The sequence below is a fragment of the Ahaetulla prasina genome, chromosome 17 (genome assembly GCF_028640845.1).
Source record: "Ahaetulla prasina isolate Xishuangbanna chromosome 17, ASM2864084v1, whole genome shotgun sequence".
Classification (NCBI taxonomy): Eukaryota; Metazoa; Chordata; class Lepidosauria; order Squamata; family Colubridae; genus Ahaetulla; species Ahaetulla prasina.
This window is the reverse complement of record NC_080555.1, coordinates 8261072-8284471: the sequence shown is the minus strand read 5'-3', so window position 1 is coordinate 8284471 and position 23400 is coordinate 8261072. Positions and strand designations below refer to the sequence as shown.

Sequence of the window (23400 nt, the reverse complement as noted above, 5' to 3'; positions counted from 1 at the left end):
AACCCTATGCACGGTCACTCATGCTCTCGTGACATCTCGTCTGGATTACTGCAATGCTCTCTACATGGGGCTCCCCTTGAGGAGCACCCGGAGGCTCCAGTTGGTCCAGAATGCGGCTGCGCAGGTGATAGAGGGAGCCCCTCGTGGCTCCCATGTGACACCTCTCCTGCGCAGACTGCACTGGCTGCCTGTGGCCTTCCGGGTGCGCTTCAAGGTTTTGGTAACTATCTTCAAAGCGCTCCATAGCATAGGGCCAGGTTATCTACGGGACCGTCTGCTGCCACCGACTGCCTCTCACCGACCCGTGCGCTCTCACAGGGAAGGACTCCTCAGGGTGCCGTCGGCCAGGCAGTGCCGACTGGCAACACCCAGGGGAAGGGCCTTTTCTGTGGGGGCTCCCACCCTCTGGAACGAACTTCCCCCAGGACTTCGCCAACTTCCTGACCTTCGAACCTTTCGTCGCGAGCTTAAGACACATCTCTTTATTTGCGCAGGACTGGACTAGAATTTTAAATTTTGAATTTGGTTTTAATTGGGGTTTTTATTACTTTATTGCTATTTTAAATATTCGGCCTTATTTAATAAGTTTTTTAATTGATGTTTTATTCTGTATTTATATGTATGTTTTTTATCTGGCTGTAAACCGCCCTGAGTCCTTCGGGAGATAGGGTGGTATAAAAATGTGAATAAATAAATAAATAAATAAATAAATTAATTAAAGAGTGGCAGGGCCTCTGACCGCGTGCAGAGGGCTTGCAACTTGTTTCCCTGACTGGACTTCCAAAACTAGGTGGTTGTTCTCTGTTTATGGAGTTCGTTTAGTGACTGTGTCCTCAAAAAAAAAAAAAAAAAAGCTGGGAAAAAAGCGACTTATGACCGTTTTTCCACGCTCACGACCTTTGCAAGCAATTCCCACGATCAGAATTCAGACGCTGGGCAACGGACTCGTATTTATGACGGTTGCCATGTCCCGGGGGGGTGGTGGGGGTGTCGTGTGATCCCCTTTTGCGACCTTCTGACAAGCAACCTCAATGGGGAAGCCCGATTCACTTTACAACCGTGTCGCTCGCTGAACAACTGTAGGGATTCACTTAACAACTCTGGGCAAGGAAGGTCGTAAAACGAGGCAAAACTCCGCGAACAAACGACTCGGTTAGCAGCAGAGATTTTGGGGCGCCGTTGCGGTCAGAAGTCGAGGACTACCTGAGCGGTCACTGTCAGACGCAGAAAGAGATGGGTGTTTATTTGTTTATCTCTTCGGCTGTTTCATTAATAATATAGAATAGAATAGAATAGAATAGAATAGAATAGAATAGAATAGAATAGAATAGAATAGAATAGAGTAGAATGTATGTATGTACATATGTATGTACATTGTATGTACATATGTATGTATGTACATATGTATGTACATACATATGTACGTAGGTCTTTGGTTATTCGGGTTTTCTCCCGCGTAAAATTGGAAGTGTCTTGGCGACGTTTCGACAAAGTCTCATTCGTCATCTTCAGGCTTCAGCTTCGTGCTTCTGGGAGCAATGTTGCAAAATTGCTCCCAGAAGCACAAAGCTGAAGCCTGAAGATGACGAATGAGACTTCGTCGAAACGTCACCAAGACACTTCCAATTTTACGCGGGAGAAAACCTGAATAACCAAAGACCTACATACAAACACCCGCGAAAACCTCAGAAAACAAATACATATGTACATACATATATTTTATGAATTTTATTTATAAGTAGATTTAGTTTGAAATTCTTTTGGCCTGTTTCACAAGGGCGGGAAACCAACGTTGCTGTATATGTGTTAGAATTTGTTTAATACTGTTTCTGGAGGTTAAGGTCTTTTTTGTTGTTTTTTTTTTAAATATTTTGGTGTTTTTGTATTTTAACCTTGTTTGAATAAACTAACATTTTTTTGAGAAGCACTTGCAGGGATTTAGCTTCCGTATACTATAGGGCAGAAGTCTCCAACCTTGGCAACTTTAAGCCTGGCGGACTTCAACTCCCAGAATTCCCCAGCCTGGGTTACAACAGCGCCGAAAAAATTACCAATGACCGTTTTTCATACTTATGACCGTTACAGCATCCCCCATGGTCACGTGGTCAAAATTCAAACACTTGGCAACTGATTCACATTTATGACGGTTGCAATGTCCCCGGGGGTCATGTGACCCCTTTTGCGACCTTCTGACCAGCAGGGGAAGCCAGATTCGTTTAACAACCGTGTCACTAAGTTAAGAAGTCTCCCGATTCATTTAAACGAATGTGGCGAGAAAGATCATAAAACGGGGGCAAAACTCACTGAACAAATGTCTCGCTTAGCAACAGAAGTTTGAGGCTCAAACTGTGATCATAAATCGAGGACTAACTATACAGGGAAGAGTTTCCAGAACCATCTGTTAAGAAAAAAACACAGCTTGCCTATTTTTGGGGGGTTGTCTGAAAGCATTCCCTTTTTTCCTTCCGCAGTTTTGTTGAGCGAATATGTGGACGACGGCGAGGTCAGCGGGAAAACCTTAAAGATCACCGATTTCGGTCTGGCCAGGGAATGGCACAAAACGACTAAAATGAGCGCAGCCGGGACTTACGCCTGGATGGCGCCGGAGGTCATCAAAAACTCCACTTTTTCCCGGGGTAGCGACGTCTGGAGGTAAGTTGGAGAGAAAAAAAAAAGAAGTTTCTCCAGTTGGATGAAGGACGGGGGTTCAAAACTTGTTCGGCCACAAAGCCCTTTGACCAGCGATGGGATTATGTTACTACTGGTTTGCTACGTGCGCGCATACTTGCTTCTTGTACGCATGCGCTTGGTTCGTGCATGCGCCTGCCTTCCGCATATGCGCCCAGCTTCAAAAACGTGCCCAAATAGGACGGCCGGTTCACGCGAACCGGCCTGAACCTGTTGAATACCAACTCTGCCTTTGACATTTGAGGTGAAATTGATGGATGACTTGCCAGAAAAAAAAACAAGTTATTTAAATAGATATGAGCCAGCAGTGTGCAGCAGCTGCTAAAAAAGCCAACACAGTTCTGGGCTGCATAAACAGAGGGATAGAATTAAGATCACGTGAAGTATTAAGACCACTTTATAATGCCTTGGTAAGGCCACACTTGGAATACTGCATTCAGTTTTGGTCGCCACGATGTAAAAAAGATATTGAGACTCTAGAAAGAGTGCAGAGAAGAGCAACAAAAATGATTAGGAGACTGGAGGCTAAAATATAGGAAGAAAGGTTGCAGGCACTGGGTATGTCTAGTTTAATGAAAAGAAGGACTACGGGAGACATGATAGCAGTCTTCCAATCTCTCAGGGGCTGCCACAGAGAAGAGGGAGTCGGGCTGTTCTCCAAAGCACCTGAGGGTAGAACAAGAAGCAGTGGGTGGAAACTGATCAAGGAGAGAAGCAACTTAGAACTAAGGAGAAATTTCCTGACAGTTAGAACAATTAATAAGTGGAACAACTTGCCTGTAGAAGTTGTAAATGCTCCAACACTGGAAATTTTTAAGAAAATGTTGGATAACCATCTGTCTGAGATGGTGTAGGATTTCCTGCCTGGGCAGGGGGTTGGCCTAGAGGACCTCCAAGGTTCCTTCCAACTCTGTTGTTATTGTATTATTATTATTATTATTAAATGCGTGGATAGCAATAGCTCTTAGACTTATACAGATCGTCCTCGACTTACGACAGTTCGCTTAGTGACCGTTCGAAGTTGCAACAGCACTGAAAAATTTGATTCGTGACCGCTTTTTCACAGTTATGAGTTTTGCAGCATCCCCACAATCACATGATCAGCATTCAGACGCTTGGCAACTGGTTCGGATTTATGACCGCCGCTGTGTCCTGAGGTCACGCGATCCCCTTCTGCGACCTTCTGACAAGCAAAGTTGGTGGGGAAATCAGATTCATTAAACAACTGTGTGTGACTTAATTTATCAATCGCACCAATTCAACTTGGTGGCCAGAAATATCGTAAAACTCACTTAAGAAATGTCTCACTTTAGCAACAGAAATGTTCCACTCAATTGTAGTCATAAGTCGAGGACTACCTGTATACTGGTTCCTAGTGCGCTATAGTCTTCTCTAGGCGTTTTACAGAGTCGGCCTATTACCCCCAACAATCTGGGTCCTCATTTTACCGACCTTGGAAAGACGGAAGGCTGAGTCAACCTTGAGCCCGTCAGGAAGTTGGGAAAAATTGGAAGTTAGAGAGAATCCCATCAGAAGGTGAAGTAATAAAAAAGATTTTAGTCTCAGGGTTCCAAGGAACAATAAAGCTCTGAAGCTTGAGGTTCCTCAAAGTTCCAATTTATTAGAGATGTCATGTTGGCACAGCTGGGAAAACCCGAAACCGAAAGCTTCCAGGTTTTCCACACCTAGTTGACAGTTCACAGCCCTAACCCACACCCACAAGTTCATCACATTGTCCAATCAACCCTTCACACTCAATTGGATACAGTCTTCAGGCAGCCTACATCAGACGCAGGCAAAAGTCCTTGAATACGGAATGTTGTTATGACTAACTTTCTACCGCTCCAACAACAACCCCCTCCCAACTTCCCCAGCTAAAATATTGTGGCAGTTAAGAAGCAAAAAGAAAATTGCCTTCCAAAATTGACATTTAGACTGTGCGGAAATGAATAGATTTAACTTTAAGAATAAAAGATAAAGAGGAATCGGTGTATTTCAAGAACACGGGGAAAGATTCTACGTAGGGTTAGAAAAGAGACAGAAATAAAAGACGATAGATAGATAAACAATGTTAATAAATGGAAATTAAATGAGAGAAATGACAATGAAGAAATAGATACCCAGATATCGCCAGAGTAAATGGAAAAGGGGGATGGGGGAGGAAGAGAAGATTATAAATATAAATGTAGAATTATGAAGTGATAGATTGGGTAAAATAGAAAAGAAACTGAAAAGAAAGTATATATTATGAGAAGATTGGAGTTGCTCGGTTACCAAACAAGGGAAATATCATACAACAAAGAAGAAAGAAAGAAGAGAGGAATAGAAGGTAAGATAGAGGAGGTGAAGGAGAGAGAGGGAAGGAGAAGGAGAGGAAGATAAGTTAGGGGTTGAGAGTAGGAGAGAAGGTGAAAAAGGAGGAAAAGAGAAAAGGAGTGGGGGAGAGGTAGGGGAAGTAGGCATGAGGAAGGAGAGGAGGAGGAAGAAGGTAGGAAAGGAGAGGAAGGATGGAGGGAAAAGAGAAGAAAGTTTGTTGTAAAACGGAGGGAAAGAAAGGATAGAAGAGCAACTCCAAATGCAATTAAAATGTTTTATTTTTGTGCTTTCTTTAGAGAGAATATATATGATTATCTATTTTTTTTTAATTTGAATTTATATCCCGCCCTTCTCCGAAGACTCAGGGCGGCTTACACTGTGTCAAGCAATAGTCTTCATCCATTTGTATATTTATATACAAAGTCAACTTTATTGCCCCCAACAATCTGGGTCCTCATTTTACCTACCTTATAAAGGATGGAAGGCTGAGTCAACCCTGGGCCTGGTGGGGCTTGAACTTGCAGTAATTGCAAGCAGCTGTGTTAATAACAGACAGACTTAGTCTGCTGAGCCACCAGAGGCCCTGTTGATGAATAAGAAAATGTAATTTACAATATGTGTATAAGAAAAGAAAAAAGAAAAAACTTCTTTAAAAAAAAAATCCCGCAGCCCGCCAGGTAGACTACTAATGGGGGTTATTCCTCAAATTATAACCTTACATTAAATGATCTTTTAAAGTTTTGCCCCATCACTGGAGGGCTTTTAAGAAGAGACCAGACAGCCACTTGTCTGAAATGGGACACGGTCTCCTTCTCGAGCAAGGGGCTGGACTAGAAGACCTCCAAGGTCCCAACCAAATAAATGGTTGTAAGCAGCGGTGGGCTGCAACCGGTTTAACCACCGGTTTGGTGATCGCGCGTTTTGTGCACGCGCCTAACGCGCTTGTGCGCAGCGTTCAAAATACAGCGATTTGAAGCCCCGGTAAGTAGAACAGCGGAGGTGCATAAATCAGCTGTCAGCGAATCAGTGGAGCCAGAAAGAAGGAAATATAGAACAGGATAGGACGGGGGGCGGGTAGGCAGGGCCAGCTGATCGTCGGAACTACCGGTTCTCCCGAACCGGTCTGAACCGGCAGCAGCCCATCACTTGTTGTAAGTTGCGAACTGCCTGCAATCTTTTCCCTGTTTTTTTCTTCTTCCAGTTATGGGGTGCTCCTGTGGGAACTCCTCACCGGCGAAGTTCCATACCGGGGAATTGACGGGCTGGCTGTGGCTTATGGGGTTGCCGTCAACAAACTCACCCTCCCGATACCATCCACGTGCCCAGAACCCTTTGCACGTTTAATGACGGGTAAGAAAAAGGAAAAAAAATCTCAAAGGCCGGATGGGGGATTGTGAGCACAGCCCGGCTAAATTGGAACAAACAGTCCCTTTTAAAATGCTTCTCTGCTCGTCTGTTAACCCAGTTTAAATCTAGGCTTTCAGCAGTGTTCCCAGTACAGGTAAGTCCTCAAATTACGACCGTTCATTTAGTGAGAGTTCAAAGTTACAACGGCACTGAAAAATGTGACCGTTTTTTAAGAGTTACGAACTTTGCAGCATCCCGTGATCATGCAATCGAAATTCAGATGCTTGACAACTGATTCACATTTACGACGGTTGCAGTGTGTCCCGGGATCATGTGATCCCCTTTTGTGATCTTCTGACGAGCAAAGTCAGTGGGGAAGCCAGATTCACTTAACAACTGTGTTACTAACTTATAAACTTAGTGTTGTGTCTGCGCCCCCTGAGTCGGGCCCCTTGCCAGAAAGTGACTCGTAAAGTGAGGGGGAAGGGCCATCAGGACTTACCTTGGGAGCACCGGCTTCCCTGGCTCAGCTCCAGGAGCCAGAAGCAGGCCAGGTGGAAGAGATAACGAGGCCTCCGTCCCCTGACTCTTTCCCCTCCCAGGCCACGCCTTCAGACCCGGCTGATGGCAATCAGGCCTGGCTGGACCCTAGGTTTCGTAGGCAGGAGAGGCGGGAACAACAGAAGCAGGGGTGGGGCAGGCCTAGGAAGTGCTGAGTCATGGAGCCACACCCCACAGGATATAAAAGCAGCAAGGGTTGCTATACCCCTTCGTGGCAAGCAAATTAGCTGCTTAACTAGAGCTGAAGTACTGTTTGTTCCTGGTTGACTCATCGGCATCAAGAGAGGTAACAGAGACACTTGGCAGACGCTCACTAGTTTGCTGCCAGAGCTGATAGTTGCCAGCTAATTAAGTCATTGCTCGGACTGAGGCGGGGGGGACAGAACGCTTAGTTTCTTAGGGCTCAGCTGTCTCTTATCTGATTTTTGCTCTCTTTGTTTCCCAAAGTCTTTCCCATGTGCCTGACACCCTCTGAACTGTTTCCATAGATCTAGATTCTCTCCGCCCCTCCCCACCTTTACAGACTGAGAAACTAGGGAGGGTCCCATCTGATCCTCTTTTTACATCCATTATGCAGCTGAGGGCTATGCTGTCTTTTATCTGCCTGTTCCCTTGATAGCATCTCTTTGCCCCGTCTCCCGAGGCCCTCCCCACACGCTAGGCCAACAGTCCTCTTCTTCCTCTTCTCTTGCTCTAACCCTGACGGAAAACATGGTCCCTACCTTATGCACAGCTCCCAGATGGCGTTCGTAGCGGACAAGATCCAGCACCTCGACATTACACAGTCTCCAAGGGGCGGCTGATTTGTCAAGTACCTGACCTGAATCCTCTCTGTTTTGTTTTCCCTCCCTCTGTCGGTCTCCACCAGAGTGCTGGCAGCAGGACCCCCATGCGCGCCCCAGCTTTGCCTCCATCCTCGATCAGCTGACGGTCCTCGAAACTCAGGTGCTACACGACCTGCCACAGGAGTCTTTCCATTCCATGCAGGACGACTGGAAAGTGGAGATCCAGGATATGTTTGATGAACTGCGGGCAAAGGAGAAGGTGAGAATTAGAGGAGAAAGGCTGGGGAGGGGGAAGGGTCTCTTTCCAAACAGCAGCGGGTTGGACTAGAACAGCGATCACCGACTGGTGGTCCGGGGACCACTGGGGGTCCGCGAGAAAATTTGGGTGGTCCGCAGAAAAATTATTTGCATTTTTTATATTGCACTAAAACAGGGGTCCTCGAACTACGGCCCCTGGGATGGACACATGCAATAAACGGTTGTGTTGCTTCAGAGAGTCTCCCCCTTCGGGGTCTTTTTGTGGGGGTCAAAGGGGGGCAGAAATTCTGACTTGGGGTCTGCTTCGGCCTCCTGGTGTGGGGCTTTGGGTGAAGGCTGGAGGGATCGCATGATCCTCCGGGACCCTGCAACCCAGGGGTGAAATTTATTATTTATTTATTTATTTATTTAGATTTTTATACCACCCTTCTCCCGAAGGACTCAGGGCGGTGTACAGCCGAAGTATAAAAACAACACAATATACCATTAAAACAAAAACTTAAAACAAACATAATCCATAAATGGCCGGAATTAAAACAATCAAATTTAAAAACCCTTAAAATTTATAAATAATAACCCCGATTAAAATTGTTTAGAATTAAAAGTTTAGAATTAAAAATTTAAGCCAGTCCTGCTTGAATAAACAAATGCGTTTTCAGCTCACGGCGAAAGGTCCGAAGGTCGGGCCGAATGCTCCTGGTTCGGATCGGATCGGCCGATCCGGTAGGGATGGCAGTGGGTGGTTCGGAGAACCGGTAGCAAAAATCCCTGCCCCGCCCATGCCCCCCCCCATCGTCCACTTGCCACTTCTTTTTAAAAATGCTTTTAAAAGGTAAAAAAAAAGGCTCTGACAATCACAGCTGAGCCGTGCGATCGTCAGAGCCTTTCTTTTCCTTTTAAAAGCATTTTTTTACAACCTATTTGGCCGAATAGGTCGTAAAAAAAATGCGTTTAAAAGTTAAAAAAAAAAAAGGATAGCGTGGCACAACTGATCATCACTCCCCCCCCCCGCGTGCACTGTTCTACTTACCCCATGCCTCCTTTTGGCGTGCACTGCGCGCGCACACACGCATTTGGTGCGTGGTGCCCACTGCGCATGCACAGCCAGCGAACCGGTAGTAAACCGGTTCAGATTTCACCACAGCTGCAACCGTCATAACTATGAACCAGTTGTCAAACATCCAATTGTAAATCACATGGCCACGGGGATGCTGCAGTGGTCGTAAACGTGAAAAACAGTCATAAGTCCCTTTTTTTTCAGCGCCGTTGTAACTTCCAACGGTCACTAAAGGGAATTGTTGTCAGTCGAGGACTACCTGTAGGTGGGATAGGAGGCCACTAGGAAATTACCCCTTTAAGATGAGAATCTACATCAAACTGTAGATCATATCATGACCGGAGGATCCAAGGATCCCCTCCAGCGGTGGGTGAGTGGGGCAGAGTTTCCCTCTCTCACAGGTGGGGGATTGTTCGGGATCCGTTTCTCTCCCCAGGAGCTGTTGAGCCGGGAAGAAGAGCTGAAGCAGGCGGCCCTGAAGCAGAAATCCCAGGAGGAATTTCTCCGCCAGCGGGAACACGAACTGGCCCAGTGGGAGCTGGAAGTCTTCGAGCGGGAACTCAGCCTCCTCATCCAGCAGATGAACCGCGATCGGCCGCACGTGAAGAAACGCAAGGGAACCTTCAAGCGCAACAAGCTCAGAGGAAGGGACAGCGAGCGTATCAGCATGCCGCTCGGTAAGAAGGCCGGGTCGGAAGCCGGGCTCTGGGGAAGGCTGGGTGGGCTAGAGCCCACCTTGCTTCTTCTGAATGCCCAGGGGGTGGTGGGGGGGGCTTTTGTTTTACAGTATTTGTTGTAAGATGCAGTGGCATCGGACCGGCATTCTCGGGGATTCCGGAAAATAAATACGTTCCCTTTGGGGGATTCTGGGAAATGAATGCGGCGCACACACAGATTCTGAGAAACAGGTTCTGGGAAGCAGTCAGGAATTCTGGGAAATAAATATGGGATGCGTGGAAAAGCAGGGAAATACATGAGGTGCCCCAGAACTTCTGGGAAATACATGTGGTGCACTGAAGGATTCTGGGAAATAATGTGGTGCCCTCAGGGATTCTGGGAGATAAATATGATGCACTGAGGGATTCTGGGAGATAAATTTGATGCACTGAGGGATTCTGGGAAATAAATGTGGTGTACTGAGGGATTGTGGGAAATAAATGTGGTGCACTGAGGGATTCTGGGAAATAGATATCTCACTCTCACCTGTCAGGAGACCATGTTTGATCTGGGACCAATTAAAAGTGGTGCCCCTCCAAATTCATTTGCTCCTTCTGGAACAATCCTGTATTTTCTGGAAGTGCTAACCCCCAGCTTCATGGTATTATTCACACGGGAAGAAAAAAGTACAATCGATCCCAAAACAGGGTTCAATAAAACCAGGCAAAATGCCCCCAGGTCCCCTATTAAAAAAAAAAAAAAGCAGAATTTATTTATTTTTCTCTTTGACCTGTAATCACTACTTAAATATTTTTTTTACACCAAGGTGGTCTCTTACCATGGCGACTTTAGGGCTTGTGGGTTTCAACTCCCAGAATTCCCCAGCCAGCGAGATGCTATCATTGGAGACCATGGGTGAAAAGCTACTGGAACCGGTAGTAAAAAAATGCTTAAGAAAAGTAAAAAATAGAGTTCCCACGATTGATTGTCACACAGCTGATGGTCAGAAATTTTTTTCTTTACTTTTTAAGCATTTTTTTTTACTATCGGTAAACCGGTATTTCTCTTTTTTTCAAAACAAGAAAAATCCCTAACCAGGGTTAACTGGTTGACGAGTGCAGAAAATGCTAGATCTGACTTGATCAGCTTCAAGGTGGTTTTCACGGTTTCTCTCTCTCTCTCTCTCTTTTTTTTTTTTGGTCAGATTTTAAGCATCGCATCACAGTTCAAGCGTCTCCCGGGCTGGACAAAAGGAAGGATTTCTTCGATGCAAGCGCGAGTGGCTCCCCCACGTTCCCACGATTTCGAGCTATCCAGTGTGAGTGGCGTCAATTTCCCTCCGAACAAATCCCCAAGCACACACCTCAAACAAGCTTAGATGCCGAGAGGGGCAATCCTCGACTTATATGACCATTCATTTAGTGACTGATAGAATATTTGTAGCTCGGGGTTGGACTTTGGGGTCCTCGGTGCTCTCTGAGCTGGATTGTTTTCTTGTGGACGTTTCATGACCCAACTAGGTAACATCATCAGTGCTTAGAAGGGAGGGGAGTTTGGTTTCTGTGAGCATTGATGAAGTTACCTAGTTGGGTAGTGAAATGTTTTCAGAGAGCACCAAGGACACCACAGCCGCCTTCCTCCTCCTCCTCCTCCTCTAATTTCCCCCCCGCTCCACAAACCCAGCTCCCTTCTAGCACTGATAATGTTACCTAGTTGGGTCATGAAATGTCTGGAAGAAAACCACCAAGCTCAGAGAGCACCATGGACCCCACAGTCGTCTTCTCCTCCTCCTCCTCCTCCTCCTCCTCCTCCTCCTCCTCCTCCTCCTCTAATTTTCCTCCACCACTCCTCCTCTTCCACAAACCCAGCTCCCGTCTAACACTGATGAAGTTACCTAGTTGGGTCATGAAACAAGAAAATCACCAAGCTCTGAGAGCATCAAGGACCTTCTTCAGCAACTGTTCGGTTATGAAGGCCTTGGAAAAAAACAGTGACTTGGAGCCAGTCCTCAGACTTCAGACCGTTTGCAGCATTCCTGCGGTCATGTGATCAAAACTCAGGTGTTTGGCCACGGGGTTCACATTTACAACGGGTTGCAGGATCCCGTCATCGCACTGATCGCCATTTAGGATCTTCCCAGCCAATGAGTGGCGTCAAGCTGGCCACACCCACTCAGTTGACCACACCCACTCAAGTCAGCCACTCCCACCTGCCCCCCCCCCCCCCCGGTCAACAGCAACCCTAATGTGGCCCTCAATTTGAGTTTGACACCCCTGCCCTAACAGATTCCACTTCTGCAGCCCAGTTCTGAAGGCCTCAAGGCCCGTTAGTGGGCCCAGGGTTGGGGACCCCTGTTCTAGGTTGATGAGACACCCACATCTTCTGGTGGCAGGCTGTTCCACTGGTTAATTGTCCTCACTGCCAGGAAATGTCTCCTTAGTTCTAAGTTGCTTCTCTCCTTGATTAGTTTCCACCAATTGCTTCTTGTCCTGCCTTCAGGTGCTTTGGAGAATAGGTTGACCCTCCCTCTTCTTTGGGGCAGCCCCTCAAATATTGGAAGACTGGCAGCTGGTTCATACTTATGACCGTTGCTGTCTCCCTAGATCATGTGATTTCCCCCCCTCTCCTTTGCGACCTTCCGACAAGCCAAAGTCCATGTGGAAGTCAGATACATTTAACGAACCGGGTTACTAACGTATCAACGGCAATGATTCACTTAACAACCGTGGCCAGAAAGGTTGTAAAACGGGGCAATTAACCAATGTCTCACTTAGCGGCAAGTTTTGGTCGTAAGTCGAGGACTACCTGGGTTGACGCGGTCAGGATTGTATGGTTTGTTTAATTGCCATTTGTGTCTTTGTCCTCCTTGCAGTGGAACCGAGTGAAAATGATCAGAACTGGAATCGGCAATCCCCCCGTCGGGGCGATGAGACCTGGAACGGCCATACCAAGAGCCCGGGCTCCCCTAAAATGTCTGAGGGCAGTACGCAAAATGGCAGGTAGAGAGCATCTATCCCACCCTCTTCGCCATCGGTCGGGGCCATCCCCTTCTACCCATCAATAGGATTTTTGTAGCTCCATTTAGGAAGCGGAGTGGGGGGGGGATCCTGTCCCGTCCCTCCCCCCCCCCGTCTTTTGACATTTTTCCCCACAACAAAATGAGTAGTCCTCGCTTAACGGCCGCTCAGAGTTATGACAGATCTCTCCAAAGTCTCGTAATCGAGTCGTTTGGCAACTGTTTCTCATTTACGACGGTTCGCACCGTCTTGGGGTCATGTGATTTTGGGCGGGTTTGGTCAAATTCTGGCATTTACTTCTGGCGGGGGAAAAAAAAAGCCCATTGAAGAAAAGTAGTTTATTTAATGACTGGAGCATTCGCTTAACAACGGCCGCAAAAAAGATTCAGTGCAACCATGTGGTGACCCGCTTAACATCTGCCACAATTCTGAGCTCAATTACGGTCGAAAGTTAAGGTCTACCTATAAAGTGATTCTTTTCTTCTTTGTTAAAGGAACCAGATAGTCCTTGACTTACAACAGTTCGCTTAGTGACTGTTTGAAGTTATAATGACACTGAGAAATGTGACTTATAATCATTTTTCACAATTACGATCTTTGTAGCAACAGTACAAAATTCAGATGTTGGCAACGGGTTCACGTTTATGACGGTTGCAGTGTCCCGGGTTCACGTGATCCCCTTTTGCGACCTTCTCACAAGTAAAGTCAGCGGGGAAACCAGATTCACTTAACGGCCATGTTACTAACTTAACAACTGCAGTGATTCCCTTAACAACTACGGCCAGAAAAGTCGTAAAATGGAGCAAAATTCATTTTAACAAATTTCTCACTTAGCACCATAAATGTTGGGGTCAATTGTGGTCATAAATTGAGGACTAACCTGTATTTTGCAACTTTACGATGTGCGGACTTCAGCTCCCAGAATCCCATGCTGGCTGGGGAATTCTGGGAGTTGAAGTCCAGACATCTTAAAATTGCTGTGATTAAGAAATCCTGCACACCTAGAGTACTGCACCCAGTTTTGGTCACCACACTATAAAAAAAGTTGTTGAGACTCTAGAAAGAGTGCAGAGAAGAGCAACCAAGAGGATTAGGGGACCGGAGGCTAAAACATACGGATGAACGGTTGCAGGAACTGGGCATGTTTGGTCTAGTGAAGAGAAGGACCAAGGAAGACAGGAGAGCATCTTCCAATATTTGAGGGGCTGCCCCAGAGAGGAGGAAGAGGGTCAAGCTATTTTCCAAAGCACCTTTGAAGGCCAGACAAGGAATAATGGATGGAAACTGATCAAGGAGAGATTCAACCTGCAAATAAGAAGAAATTTTCTGACAGAAAATTCCATTAACCAGTGGGACTGCTTGCCACCAGAAGTTGTGGTTGCTCCATCACTGGACGTTTTTAAGAAGAGTTTGGGCAGTCACGTAACTGAGTAAGGGCCTCTGGTGGCTCAGCAGACTAAGTCTGTCTGTTATTAACACAGCTGCTTGCAATTACTGCAAGTTCAAGTCCCACCAGGCCCAAGGTTGACTCAGCCTTCCATCCTTTATAAGGTAGGTAAAATGAGGACCCAGATTGTTGGGGGCAATAAAAGTTGACTTTGTATATAATATACAAATGGATGAAGATTATTGCTTAACACAGTGTAAGCTGCCCTGAGTCTTCGGAGAAGGGCGGGATATAAATTCAAATTAAAAACAAAACAAAACTGAAATAAGTCTACTGAAGCTAATCTAGCTATTCTATTGAAGAGAAGGACCGGGGGAGACATGAGAGCATCTTCCAATATTTGAGGGGCTGCCACAGAGAGGAGGAAGGGGGGTCAAACTATTCTCCAAAGCACCAGACAAGGAAGAATGGATGGAAACTGACCAAGGAGAGATTCAACCTGCAAATAAGAAGAAATTTTCTGACAGAAAATTCCATTAACCAGTGGGACTGCTTGCCACCAGAAGTTGTGGTTGCTCCATCACTGGACGTTTTTAAGAAGAGTTTGGGCAGTCACGTAACTGAGTAAGGGCCTCTGGTGGCTCAGCAGACTAAGTCTGTCTGTTATTAACACAGCTGCTTGCAATTACTGCAAGTTCAAGTCCCACCAGGCCCAAGGTTGACTCAGCCTTCCATCCTTTATAAGGTAGGTAAAATGAGGACCCAGATTGTTGGGGGCAATAAAAGTTGACTTTGTATATAATATACAAATGGATGAAGATTATTGCTTAACACAGTGTAAGCTGCCCTGAGTCTTCGGAGAAGGGCGGGATATAAATTCAAATTAAAAACAAAACAAAACTGAAATAAGTCTACTGAAGCTAATCTAGCTATTCTATTGAAGAGAAGGACCGGGGGAGACATGAGAGCATCTTCCAATATTTGAGGGGCTGCCACAGAGAGGAGGAAGGGGGGTCAAACTATTCTCCAAAGCACCAGACAAGGAAGAATGGATGGAAACTGACCAAGGAGAGATTCAACCTGGAAATAAGGAGAAAATTTCCTGACAGTGAGAACCATCAACCGATGGAACAGAAGTTGCCTTCGGAAGTTGTGGGAGCTTCATCCCTGGAGGCTTTTCAAGAAGAGACTGGACTACCGTCGGTCAGAAATGGTATAAGGTCTGCTCGAGCAGGGGGTTGGACTAGATGACCTACAAGGTCCCGTCCAACTCTGTTCATCTGTTAAAAGTTAACAGCTCACAAAGATGCATCAAAATACAATGGAGAAATGGAGAGCTTTCAGAATTGTCACCCCATCCTTGTTTCTCTCCACGGCAGGAGAAGATCGCGGCCAGAGGAAACGACATGGTACGTTGAACCAGCCGGTCCCCCTCTTCACTCCCAGCTCCATGCTCAGTCCAGCCAGAACGGTGAGTCTCTTCCCCCCCCTCCTTTTGATCTGTTTCGTTACAATTGCAGGCAGTCCTCGACTTACAATCGTTCCGGTTAGTGACCGTTCCGAGTTACAGCAGCAGCCCTGAAAAATAGTGACTTACGACCATTTTTTCCACACTTACAACCATTGCAGCATTCCCCTCCCCTCCCCCACCCCATGGTCCCGTGATCGGAAGTCGGACACTTGGCAAGTCGGATTCGTATTTACGACGGCTGCAGCGTCCCCGGGGGTGGGGGAGGTCACGTGATCCTCTTTTGCGACCTTCGGACAAGCCAAGGCAATACGAAAGCCAGATTCACTTAACAACGGCGTTAGTTAATTTAACAACTGCAGTGGTTCGCTTAACAACCGTGGCAAGAGAGCTCGTAAAACGGGGCAAGGCTCGCTTAACAAGTGCCTCTCTTAGCAACAGAAATTTGGGGCTCAACCGTCGTAAATCAAGGTGCTTCCTAAAGAGGCAATATAAAAATGCCCCAATAATCATTTTTAGTTATTATATCGTGGCATTGGCTCTGTTCCAAGCCAAAAATCAGCATTTCTCTGTTTTAAAGGATAGACGATCTTATTTTTTCTCTCTATCTTTCCTTTTATGCTGTGCCTTTTTTTTAGATATTAAAAAGAGCATCTTACTCGTTTGTTCGTTCGTTCGTTCTGGAAGCCCGTCAGCCTGAAAAGCAAAGTGAAATATTCTAGAATATTTAAACTCCAATCTATAGGCTAATGAGAGGAAAACCCAATCCAAGCTGGGTTTAAATTTTGAGTTTCATTTAAATTACCGCTTATCTTTTTCTCGCCGTCTCGTCCTCCCAGGCGACGTTCTGGCCAGCTCTGCAGAAACTGAGGACCAGATCCTGGAAAGGCCGAACGGGCCCCGACTCATCCAGAGGGTTTTACTCCGGGGTTCAGCCTTGCTGGCTTCCCTGGGCTTGGGCCGAGAATTGCCGGTCCCCTCTTTGGAGGGGCCCGTGGATGGGCCAACGTCTAGGAAGCCGTCTCCCCGAAGAGGACCCACTCCTGCTCTACAGGTGGAGCCCTTCAAGGATGAAGCTACCACCGATCTCCTCATTGACCTGGCCTCAGTGGGGGACAGGACTGCCTTGCCCCCCCTCTGGATACGAGAGTCACCCAGGGTGCCACAGGTTGCGGAAGGCCGGACCCCCAAGGCCCAAAAGTGGGGTGAGTGGCAGCAGTCAACTTCATCCTAGGAGTTGAAGTCCATGCATCTTAAAGCATGCTGGCTGTGGGATTCTGGGAGTTGAAGTCCATGCATCTTAAAGCATGCTGGCTGTGGGATTCTGGGAGTTGAAGTCCATGCATCTTAAAGCATGCTGGCTGTGGGATTCTGGGAGTTGAAGTCCATGCATCTTAAAGCATGCTGGCTGTGGGATTCTGGGAGTTGAAGTCCATGCATCTTAAAGCATGCTGGCTGTGGGATTCTGGGAGTTGAAGTCCATGCATCTTAAAGCATGCTGGCTGGGGGATTCTGGGAGTTGAAGTCCATGCATCTTAAAGCATGCTGGCTGGGGGAGTCTGGGAGTGGAAGTCCACCCATCTTAAAGCATCCTGGCTGGGGGATTCTGGGAGTGGAAGTCCACCCGTTTTAAAGCATGCTGGCTGGGGGATTCTGGGAGTTGAAGTCCACCCATCTTAAAGCATCCTGGCTGGGGGATTCTGGGAGTGGAAGTCCACCCATTTTAAAGCATCCTGGCTGGGGGATTCTGGGAGTTGAAGTCCACCCATCTTAAAGCATCCTGGCTGGGGGATTCTGGGAGTGGAAGTCCACCCATCTGTAGCTTAGATGCACCCGAATGTCTTCCCTAGATCAATTGCAGTTTTGCTCTTCCTCTCTTTCCGCAGATGGCGCTTTCCCGTCTCCCTCCTCCCCCCGCAGCCCCCGCTCCCCTCGCCCCTCCCTTCACCCTACCCTCATTTCCCGCCCCCGGCCTTCCCCTATCCGCAGCCGAATCGACCCCTGGAGCTTCGTGTCGTCGGGATCCCGGCCCTCGCCAGCGGTCACTCCGGTCCAGTCCCCCCGCCTGGGTCCACGTCAGCTCAAACCACTCGGTCCCGAAAGCACCAATCCTTTCGGGGCGCCCACTTCGGATCCCTTCGCCTGGGGGGACTGTTCGGCCCCCGCCGACCCTTTTCTCGGGACCTCCACGCGGGCGGCCCCAGAGACGCTCAGCCCCGCGATTTGCTGGAACTCCAGACCACTCCCGACTCCGCAAGAGGATTTGCCAGCCGCTTCCTGGTGGGGAGAGACCTCCTGCCCCCCGGGAAGCACGACCCCCAAATGACCAGGGACCCCCTGTTTCCAGAAATACGCCTGCCAGGCTTCACGTGACAGGACCGTGGCCTGTCGCGTGGCCAAATATCCGAGGACCACCGACTCCTGTCCTACAGGGAAGGACATTTTAAAAACAAAAACAAAACTTGGAAACTCGGTGGTGAAAAACTGGGGGGGGGCACGCAAAGAGGGGCTACCTTCCTCCCCACATCTCCGCTATGCAATGAACACTTAAAGCTGGCTCGCCTTGTGGTGCCCTTTTCCCGTTGCCATCCTGGTTCCTCCTTACAGGCAGCTATCTGGGTTCTCGCCTCTGTTCCTTTCTCCCCCACCCCCCACGCTAGTGGGTCTTCCCCATTTCACGGTGGATGAGGGGAAAACGACACCGGGATTGTGACCTCCCCCCCCCCCACCTCACTGTCCTGGTTAATTTTCCATTCCCTCTCACTCACCCACCCACCCCGGGAAAAAAAATCCCAGCCAATTGAGGCCTTTGCCCAAAGTTTGTCTTTTTGCACACCGAGACAGCCAAGGACAAGAGGGCCTGGGGAACAAATGGGGTGCGGGGGGTGTCCGTGCAGCCCCCTCCTCAGCCCTCGTCTTGACGCCAAAGCGAAAAAGCAGAGGAAATTCCCGCGCGACCGAGGCACTCCCAAAGCACTTTGCGCGTGCAATTCTACTGTGTCTTTCCCCCTCCCCCCCCTACTTGAAATTCACACGTGTGCCGGGCTCCCCCTTCTCTGACTCCCTGCTCCGTATGTGCACGCACGCACACACTCCTTTGAGCGGGGTGCGGTGGGGGGAGCCAACTGTGTTAAGGACCCGTTCCAGCACCGGGCGGGGCCGAGCCTGTGAAACGAGACCAAATAAACCTCTGGATATTGCCATTTTGCGCAAGTGTCTGTTTGGGCATTCGGATCGGCCACACACACAAAAGGGAGGATTGCGCATCGTTGCGCATGGAGTTGGGTGGCATCTACAGTAGTGGCCAAAAATGTGGAAACCTTTTGGGAAAAGTGTATTTTTGAGGTTTGATGGCTAATAACACCACCTTTTTTTTGGGAGTTTCAAGATAATCCTATTCCACTGCTGGAATAGCCCAGACCTTCACCCAATTGAAAATCTATGGAGCCGACTCAACCCAGCCATAAAACCCAGTTAATAGAAGCCATCATTCAATCTTGGTTTCACATGATGACAGCTGCAGGACTAAAAGACTTGGTTCACTCCATGGGAAGATGTTGTAAGGCCGTCATTCATGCTAAAGGTTACCCAGCGAAGGGTTAACTGACATGGGGATCATTTTTGTATATCTCGTTTTTTCTACGGGGATCATTTTTGTGTATCTGGTTTTTTTCTACGTGTTTCACTTTTCTTCTTTATTACCGTCACTGCTATTCTAATAGCAAATCCTTCGTAAAAGTTATTGCATTACATTTTTGATTCAATGATCTTTCCGTTGATATATAATATTATGGTACTACTCCCCCCCCCCCAAAAAAAAAGTAGTGTTATTAGCTACGTTTTAGAAAATACACTTTTCCCAAAAGGTTCCCACAATTTTGGCCGCTACTCTAGTTTCAAAGCCCCATTGCTTTGAAACTCCACTTATGCAGGTAGTCCTCTACCTTGCAACAGTTCATTGAGTGACCATTCCAAGTTACGACGGCATTGGAAAAATGCGACTTGCAATTTTTCACACAATTTTTGCAGCTTCCCCCCCCCCCCATGCTCACGTGATCAAAATTCAGAGGCTTGGCAACTGCTTCCAATTTACAACCGTTGCTGTGTCCCGACGTCACGTGATTTTCCCTTTTTGCAACCTTCGGATGAGCCAAGTCGATGGGGGGGAGCCAGATTCACTTAACGACCCGGGTGGCCGACTTCTCAAACTGCAGGGATTCGCTTAACGACGGTGGCAAGAAAGGTCATAAAATGGGGCAACGACTCGCTTAATCAATGTCTCGCATGACTGCAGAAATGTTGGGTTCCCTGGTCGTAATTCAAGGACTTACCTGTACGGGCAAACGTGAGGGACTAGCTCCTTTATCCGCAGTGAATCATCTCTGAAAATGCAGATTTAGGAAAATGGAATTTTTGTTGCTGAAGCGAGGCCGTTGTTAACTTTGTCCCATTTGATTTTCCGGCCTTTTTTTTCCTGGGTTTTTTTTTTTTTTTTTTTGCCCTGGTTGTTAAGTGAAGCATTGCAGTTCTTAAGTGAATCGTGCGGTTCACTTAAGTTCTTCTCTGAGGCTGTGAATCCGTTTGCAAAAATGAAGGGTTGGGGCAGGGGTGAAATGCTCCCAGTTCAGACCGGATTGACCGATCCGGTAGCGATAGTGGTGAGTGGTTCAGAGAACCGGTACCAAAAATCCCTGCCCCGCCCGCCCTGTCCATGCCAGCTAAGCTGCGCGATCATCAGAGCCTCTTTTTTTTACTTTTAAAAGCATTTTTTCTATAACCTCTTCGGCCGAATAGGTTGTAAAAAAATGCTTTTAAAAGTAAAAAAAAAAGCGCGCGCCACAGCTGATCACACACCCCATTCACGCACGCTGTTCTACTCACGCCATGCCTCCTTTTGGTGTGGACTGCGTGCGCGCGCACTTCAATTTGGTGCGTGTTGCGCACTGCGCATGCACGCACAGCGCGTATGCGCAGCCCGCGAATTTAGTTCAGATTTGACCACTGGGACTTTTTCAGGGGCAGGTTTGCCCTCCTCTGTTTAAACTAAAACATTGCAATACGTTGAAATTTGCTGCTGAACGCATATCATGTGTCTTCCTGCCACGAGCGAGTAAAGGAAAGGATATGGTTACAACCTGATAAGGACATTTCCCCCCCCCCTAATTTATTCAGCTTTTGTGCTGCATGGCAGCTGGTTATCTTCCTCTTCGCCAATTTTCCAGGATGTCCTGAAAGGCCCCTGAAATGTTTTCTCCAAAGGAAGAAGCACAACAAAGATGATTCGGGGACTGGAGGCTAAAACATAGGATGAACGGTTGCAGGAACCGGGTAGGTCTAGTTTGATGAAAAGAAGGACTTGGAGAGACAGGATAGCAGTCTTCCAATATCTCAGGGGCTGCCCCAAAGAAGAGGGAGTCAAGCTATTCTCCAAAGCACCTGAAGGCAGGACAAGAAGCAACGGGTGGAAACTAATCAAGGAGAGAAGCAACTTAGAACTAAGGAGAAATTTCCTGACAGTCAGAACAATTAATGAATGGAACAACTTGCCTGCAGAAGTTGTGAATGCTCCAACACTGGAAGTTTTTAAGAAGAGGTTGGATAACCATTTGTCTGAAGTGGTGTAGGGTTTCCTGCCTAAGCAGGGGGTTGGACTAGAAGACCTCCAAGGTCCCTTCCAACTCTGTTATTCTAACATCAGCCTGCGCAACAATTGTCCTTCTAATATAAATATTGATTAGTAGAGAGGAACTAGTACTGCTGGTATAGAGAATAGTGCATCTAGAACGCTGCGTCCAGTTTTGGTTCACCACACTATAAAAAAAAAGAGTTTGAGACTTTAGAAAGAGTGCAGAGAAGAGCAACCAGGATGATTAGGGGACTGGAGGCTTAAACATAGGTGCTCCTGCTTGAGCAGGCGGTTGGACTAGAATACCTCCAAGGTCTCTTCCAATTCTTATTCTGTCACTAGAACAGAACAGAACTGGAAGGGACCTTGGAGGTCTTCTAGTCCAGCCCCCTGCTCAAGCAGGAGAACCTATACAATCTCAAAACAAGTGGCTGTCCAGTCTCTTCTTAAAAACCTCCGTTGATGGAGCGCCCACCACTTCTGGTGGCAAGTTGTTCCACTGGTTAATTGTCCTCACTGTTAGGAAGTTTCTCCTTAATTCCAGGTTGCTTTTCTCTTTGATCAGTTTCCAAACATTATTTCTTTTTCCTGCCCTCGGGTGCTTTGGAGAATAATTTGAACCCCCTCTTCTTTGGGGCAGCCCCTCCGATACTGAAATACTGCTGTCCTGTCACCCCTAATTCTTCTTTTCTTTATAGACTAACCAGAACCAAAACCTGCAGCCGTTCTCTGTTAGAAAGCCACCGAGCTTGGGAAAAACTGACTTAATGATCCACCAGAGCATAAAGTAACCCAGAATTCCGGTTCTCATAACTGACAAGCTAAGGAAAAAACACAAAACAAAAATACTTCACCAAGGAATTGAACTGATTGATTCAGGGGGGTGCCGCGGATATTATAGGCGTTACGGAGACCTGGTTGGGCACTGAAGGGGGCGTGCCCCTGGTTGAGATGTGCCCACCGGGTTTCCGTGCATTCCATCAGCCGAGGGCCCAGGGTAGGGGTGGGGGGGTGGCGGTTGTTATTAAAGAGAGTCTAGAGCCGAGGGAGACCACTGTACCTCAGATCGCCGGGTGTGAATCCCTCTTTGTGAGGTGGGGTCATAGATGTCAGATGGGCTTGCTGATCGCGTACCTGGCTCCTTGCTGCGTGACAGCCGCCCTGCCCGAGCTCCTGGAGGTGCTTGCCGGGGTGGCAGTGGAGACCCCCAGACTTTTAGTCATGGGGGACTTTAACTTGCCATCTGCTGGCTCGTCATCGACAGTAGCTCGGGAGTTCATGGCCTCCATGACGGCCCTGGACCTGACTCAAGTAGTGGATGGCCCTACTCACATTGGGGGAGGCACACTGGACCTGATTTTTATCTCTGGTCAGTGGTTGAAGGATCTGGACTTGGGAGATATAGTCACAGAGCCTTTGTCATGGTCAGATCACTCTCCTTCGCCTGGACTTTCTGACCGCTACCCAACACCGCAGGGAGACGGAACCATTACGTTGGTACCGCCCCAGGCGCCTGATGGACCCAGAGAGGTTCCGGACGGAGCTTGGGCCATTCCCTGAGGGTCTGGCTCACGGCACGGCAGAGGAACTAGCTGCAGCCTGGGAACGGGCTGCGGCTGGGGCTTTAGACCGTGTCGTGCCTCTGCGGCCTCTGACCCGGCGCAGATCCCAACCGGCTCCCTGGTTCTCCGAGGAGCTGAGGGGGATGAAACGCCGGAGAAGACGCCTAGAGAGTTCTTGGAGGTCCAGCCGTTCAGAGGCTGATCGGACACTAGTTAGATCCTATACTAGGACCTACCTAGTGGCACTGAGGGAAGCGAGGCGTTGCTACGCCTCCTCCTTGCGTCGGCAGATAACCGCCCAGCTGCCCTGTTTCGGGTGGCCCGCTCCCTCCTTCACCAGGGGGAGCGGGATGACCCGTTGCAGGGACGTGCTGAGGAGTTTAACGGTTATCTATACGATAAAATCGTTCAGCTTCGGGACGGCCTGGACCAAAATTGTGACGATTCAGATGAGGCGTCTGAGGGTGGTCTTGGTGACATTTTCTGGGATGAGTTTGACCCTGTGGCTCCCGAGGACATGGACAGGTTGTTGGGTAGGCTGAATGCCACCACGTGTTTACTGGACCCGTGCCCCTCCTGGCTGGTGCTGGCCACTCAGGAGGTGACACGAGGCTGGCTCCAGGGGATTACGAGCGCTTCCTTGTTGGAGGGAGTCTTTCCGGCCGCCTTGA

At 48.0% G+C, this 23400-nt stretch overlaps 1 protein-coding gene across 1 annotated transcript in view; it reads left to right on the top strand.

Moving 5' to 3' along the window:
* Positions 1 to 18741, top strand: part of MAP3K11 (mitogen-activated protein kinase kinase kinase 11) — a 31992-nt gene extending 13251 nt beyond the window's left edge. Inside the window, exons 2-10 of the mRNA XM_058159916.1 lie at positions 2472 to 2652; positions 6206 to 6354; positions 7781 to 7956; positions 9449 to 9689; positions 10874 to 10987; positions 12542 to 12668; positions 15453 to 15544; positions 16381 to 16746; positions 17428 to 18741. Coding sequence (XP_058015899.1) covers positions 2472 to 2652; positions 6206 to 6354; positions 7781 to 7956; positions 9449 to 9689; positions 10874 to 10987; positions 12542 to 12668; positions 15453 to 15544; positions 16381 to 16746; positions 17428 to 17867 — 1886 coding nt within the window. The 3' untranslated portion in view covers positions 17868 to 18741. The remainder of the gene's footprint in view (positions 1 to 2471; positions 2653 to 6205; positions 6355 to 7780; positions 7957 to 9448; positions 9690 to 10873; positions 10988 to 12541; positions 12669 to 15452; positions 15545 to 16380; positions 16747 to 17427) is intronic.
* The last annotated feature ends 4659 nt before the right edge of the window (positions 18742 to 23400 follow it).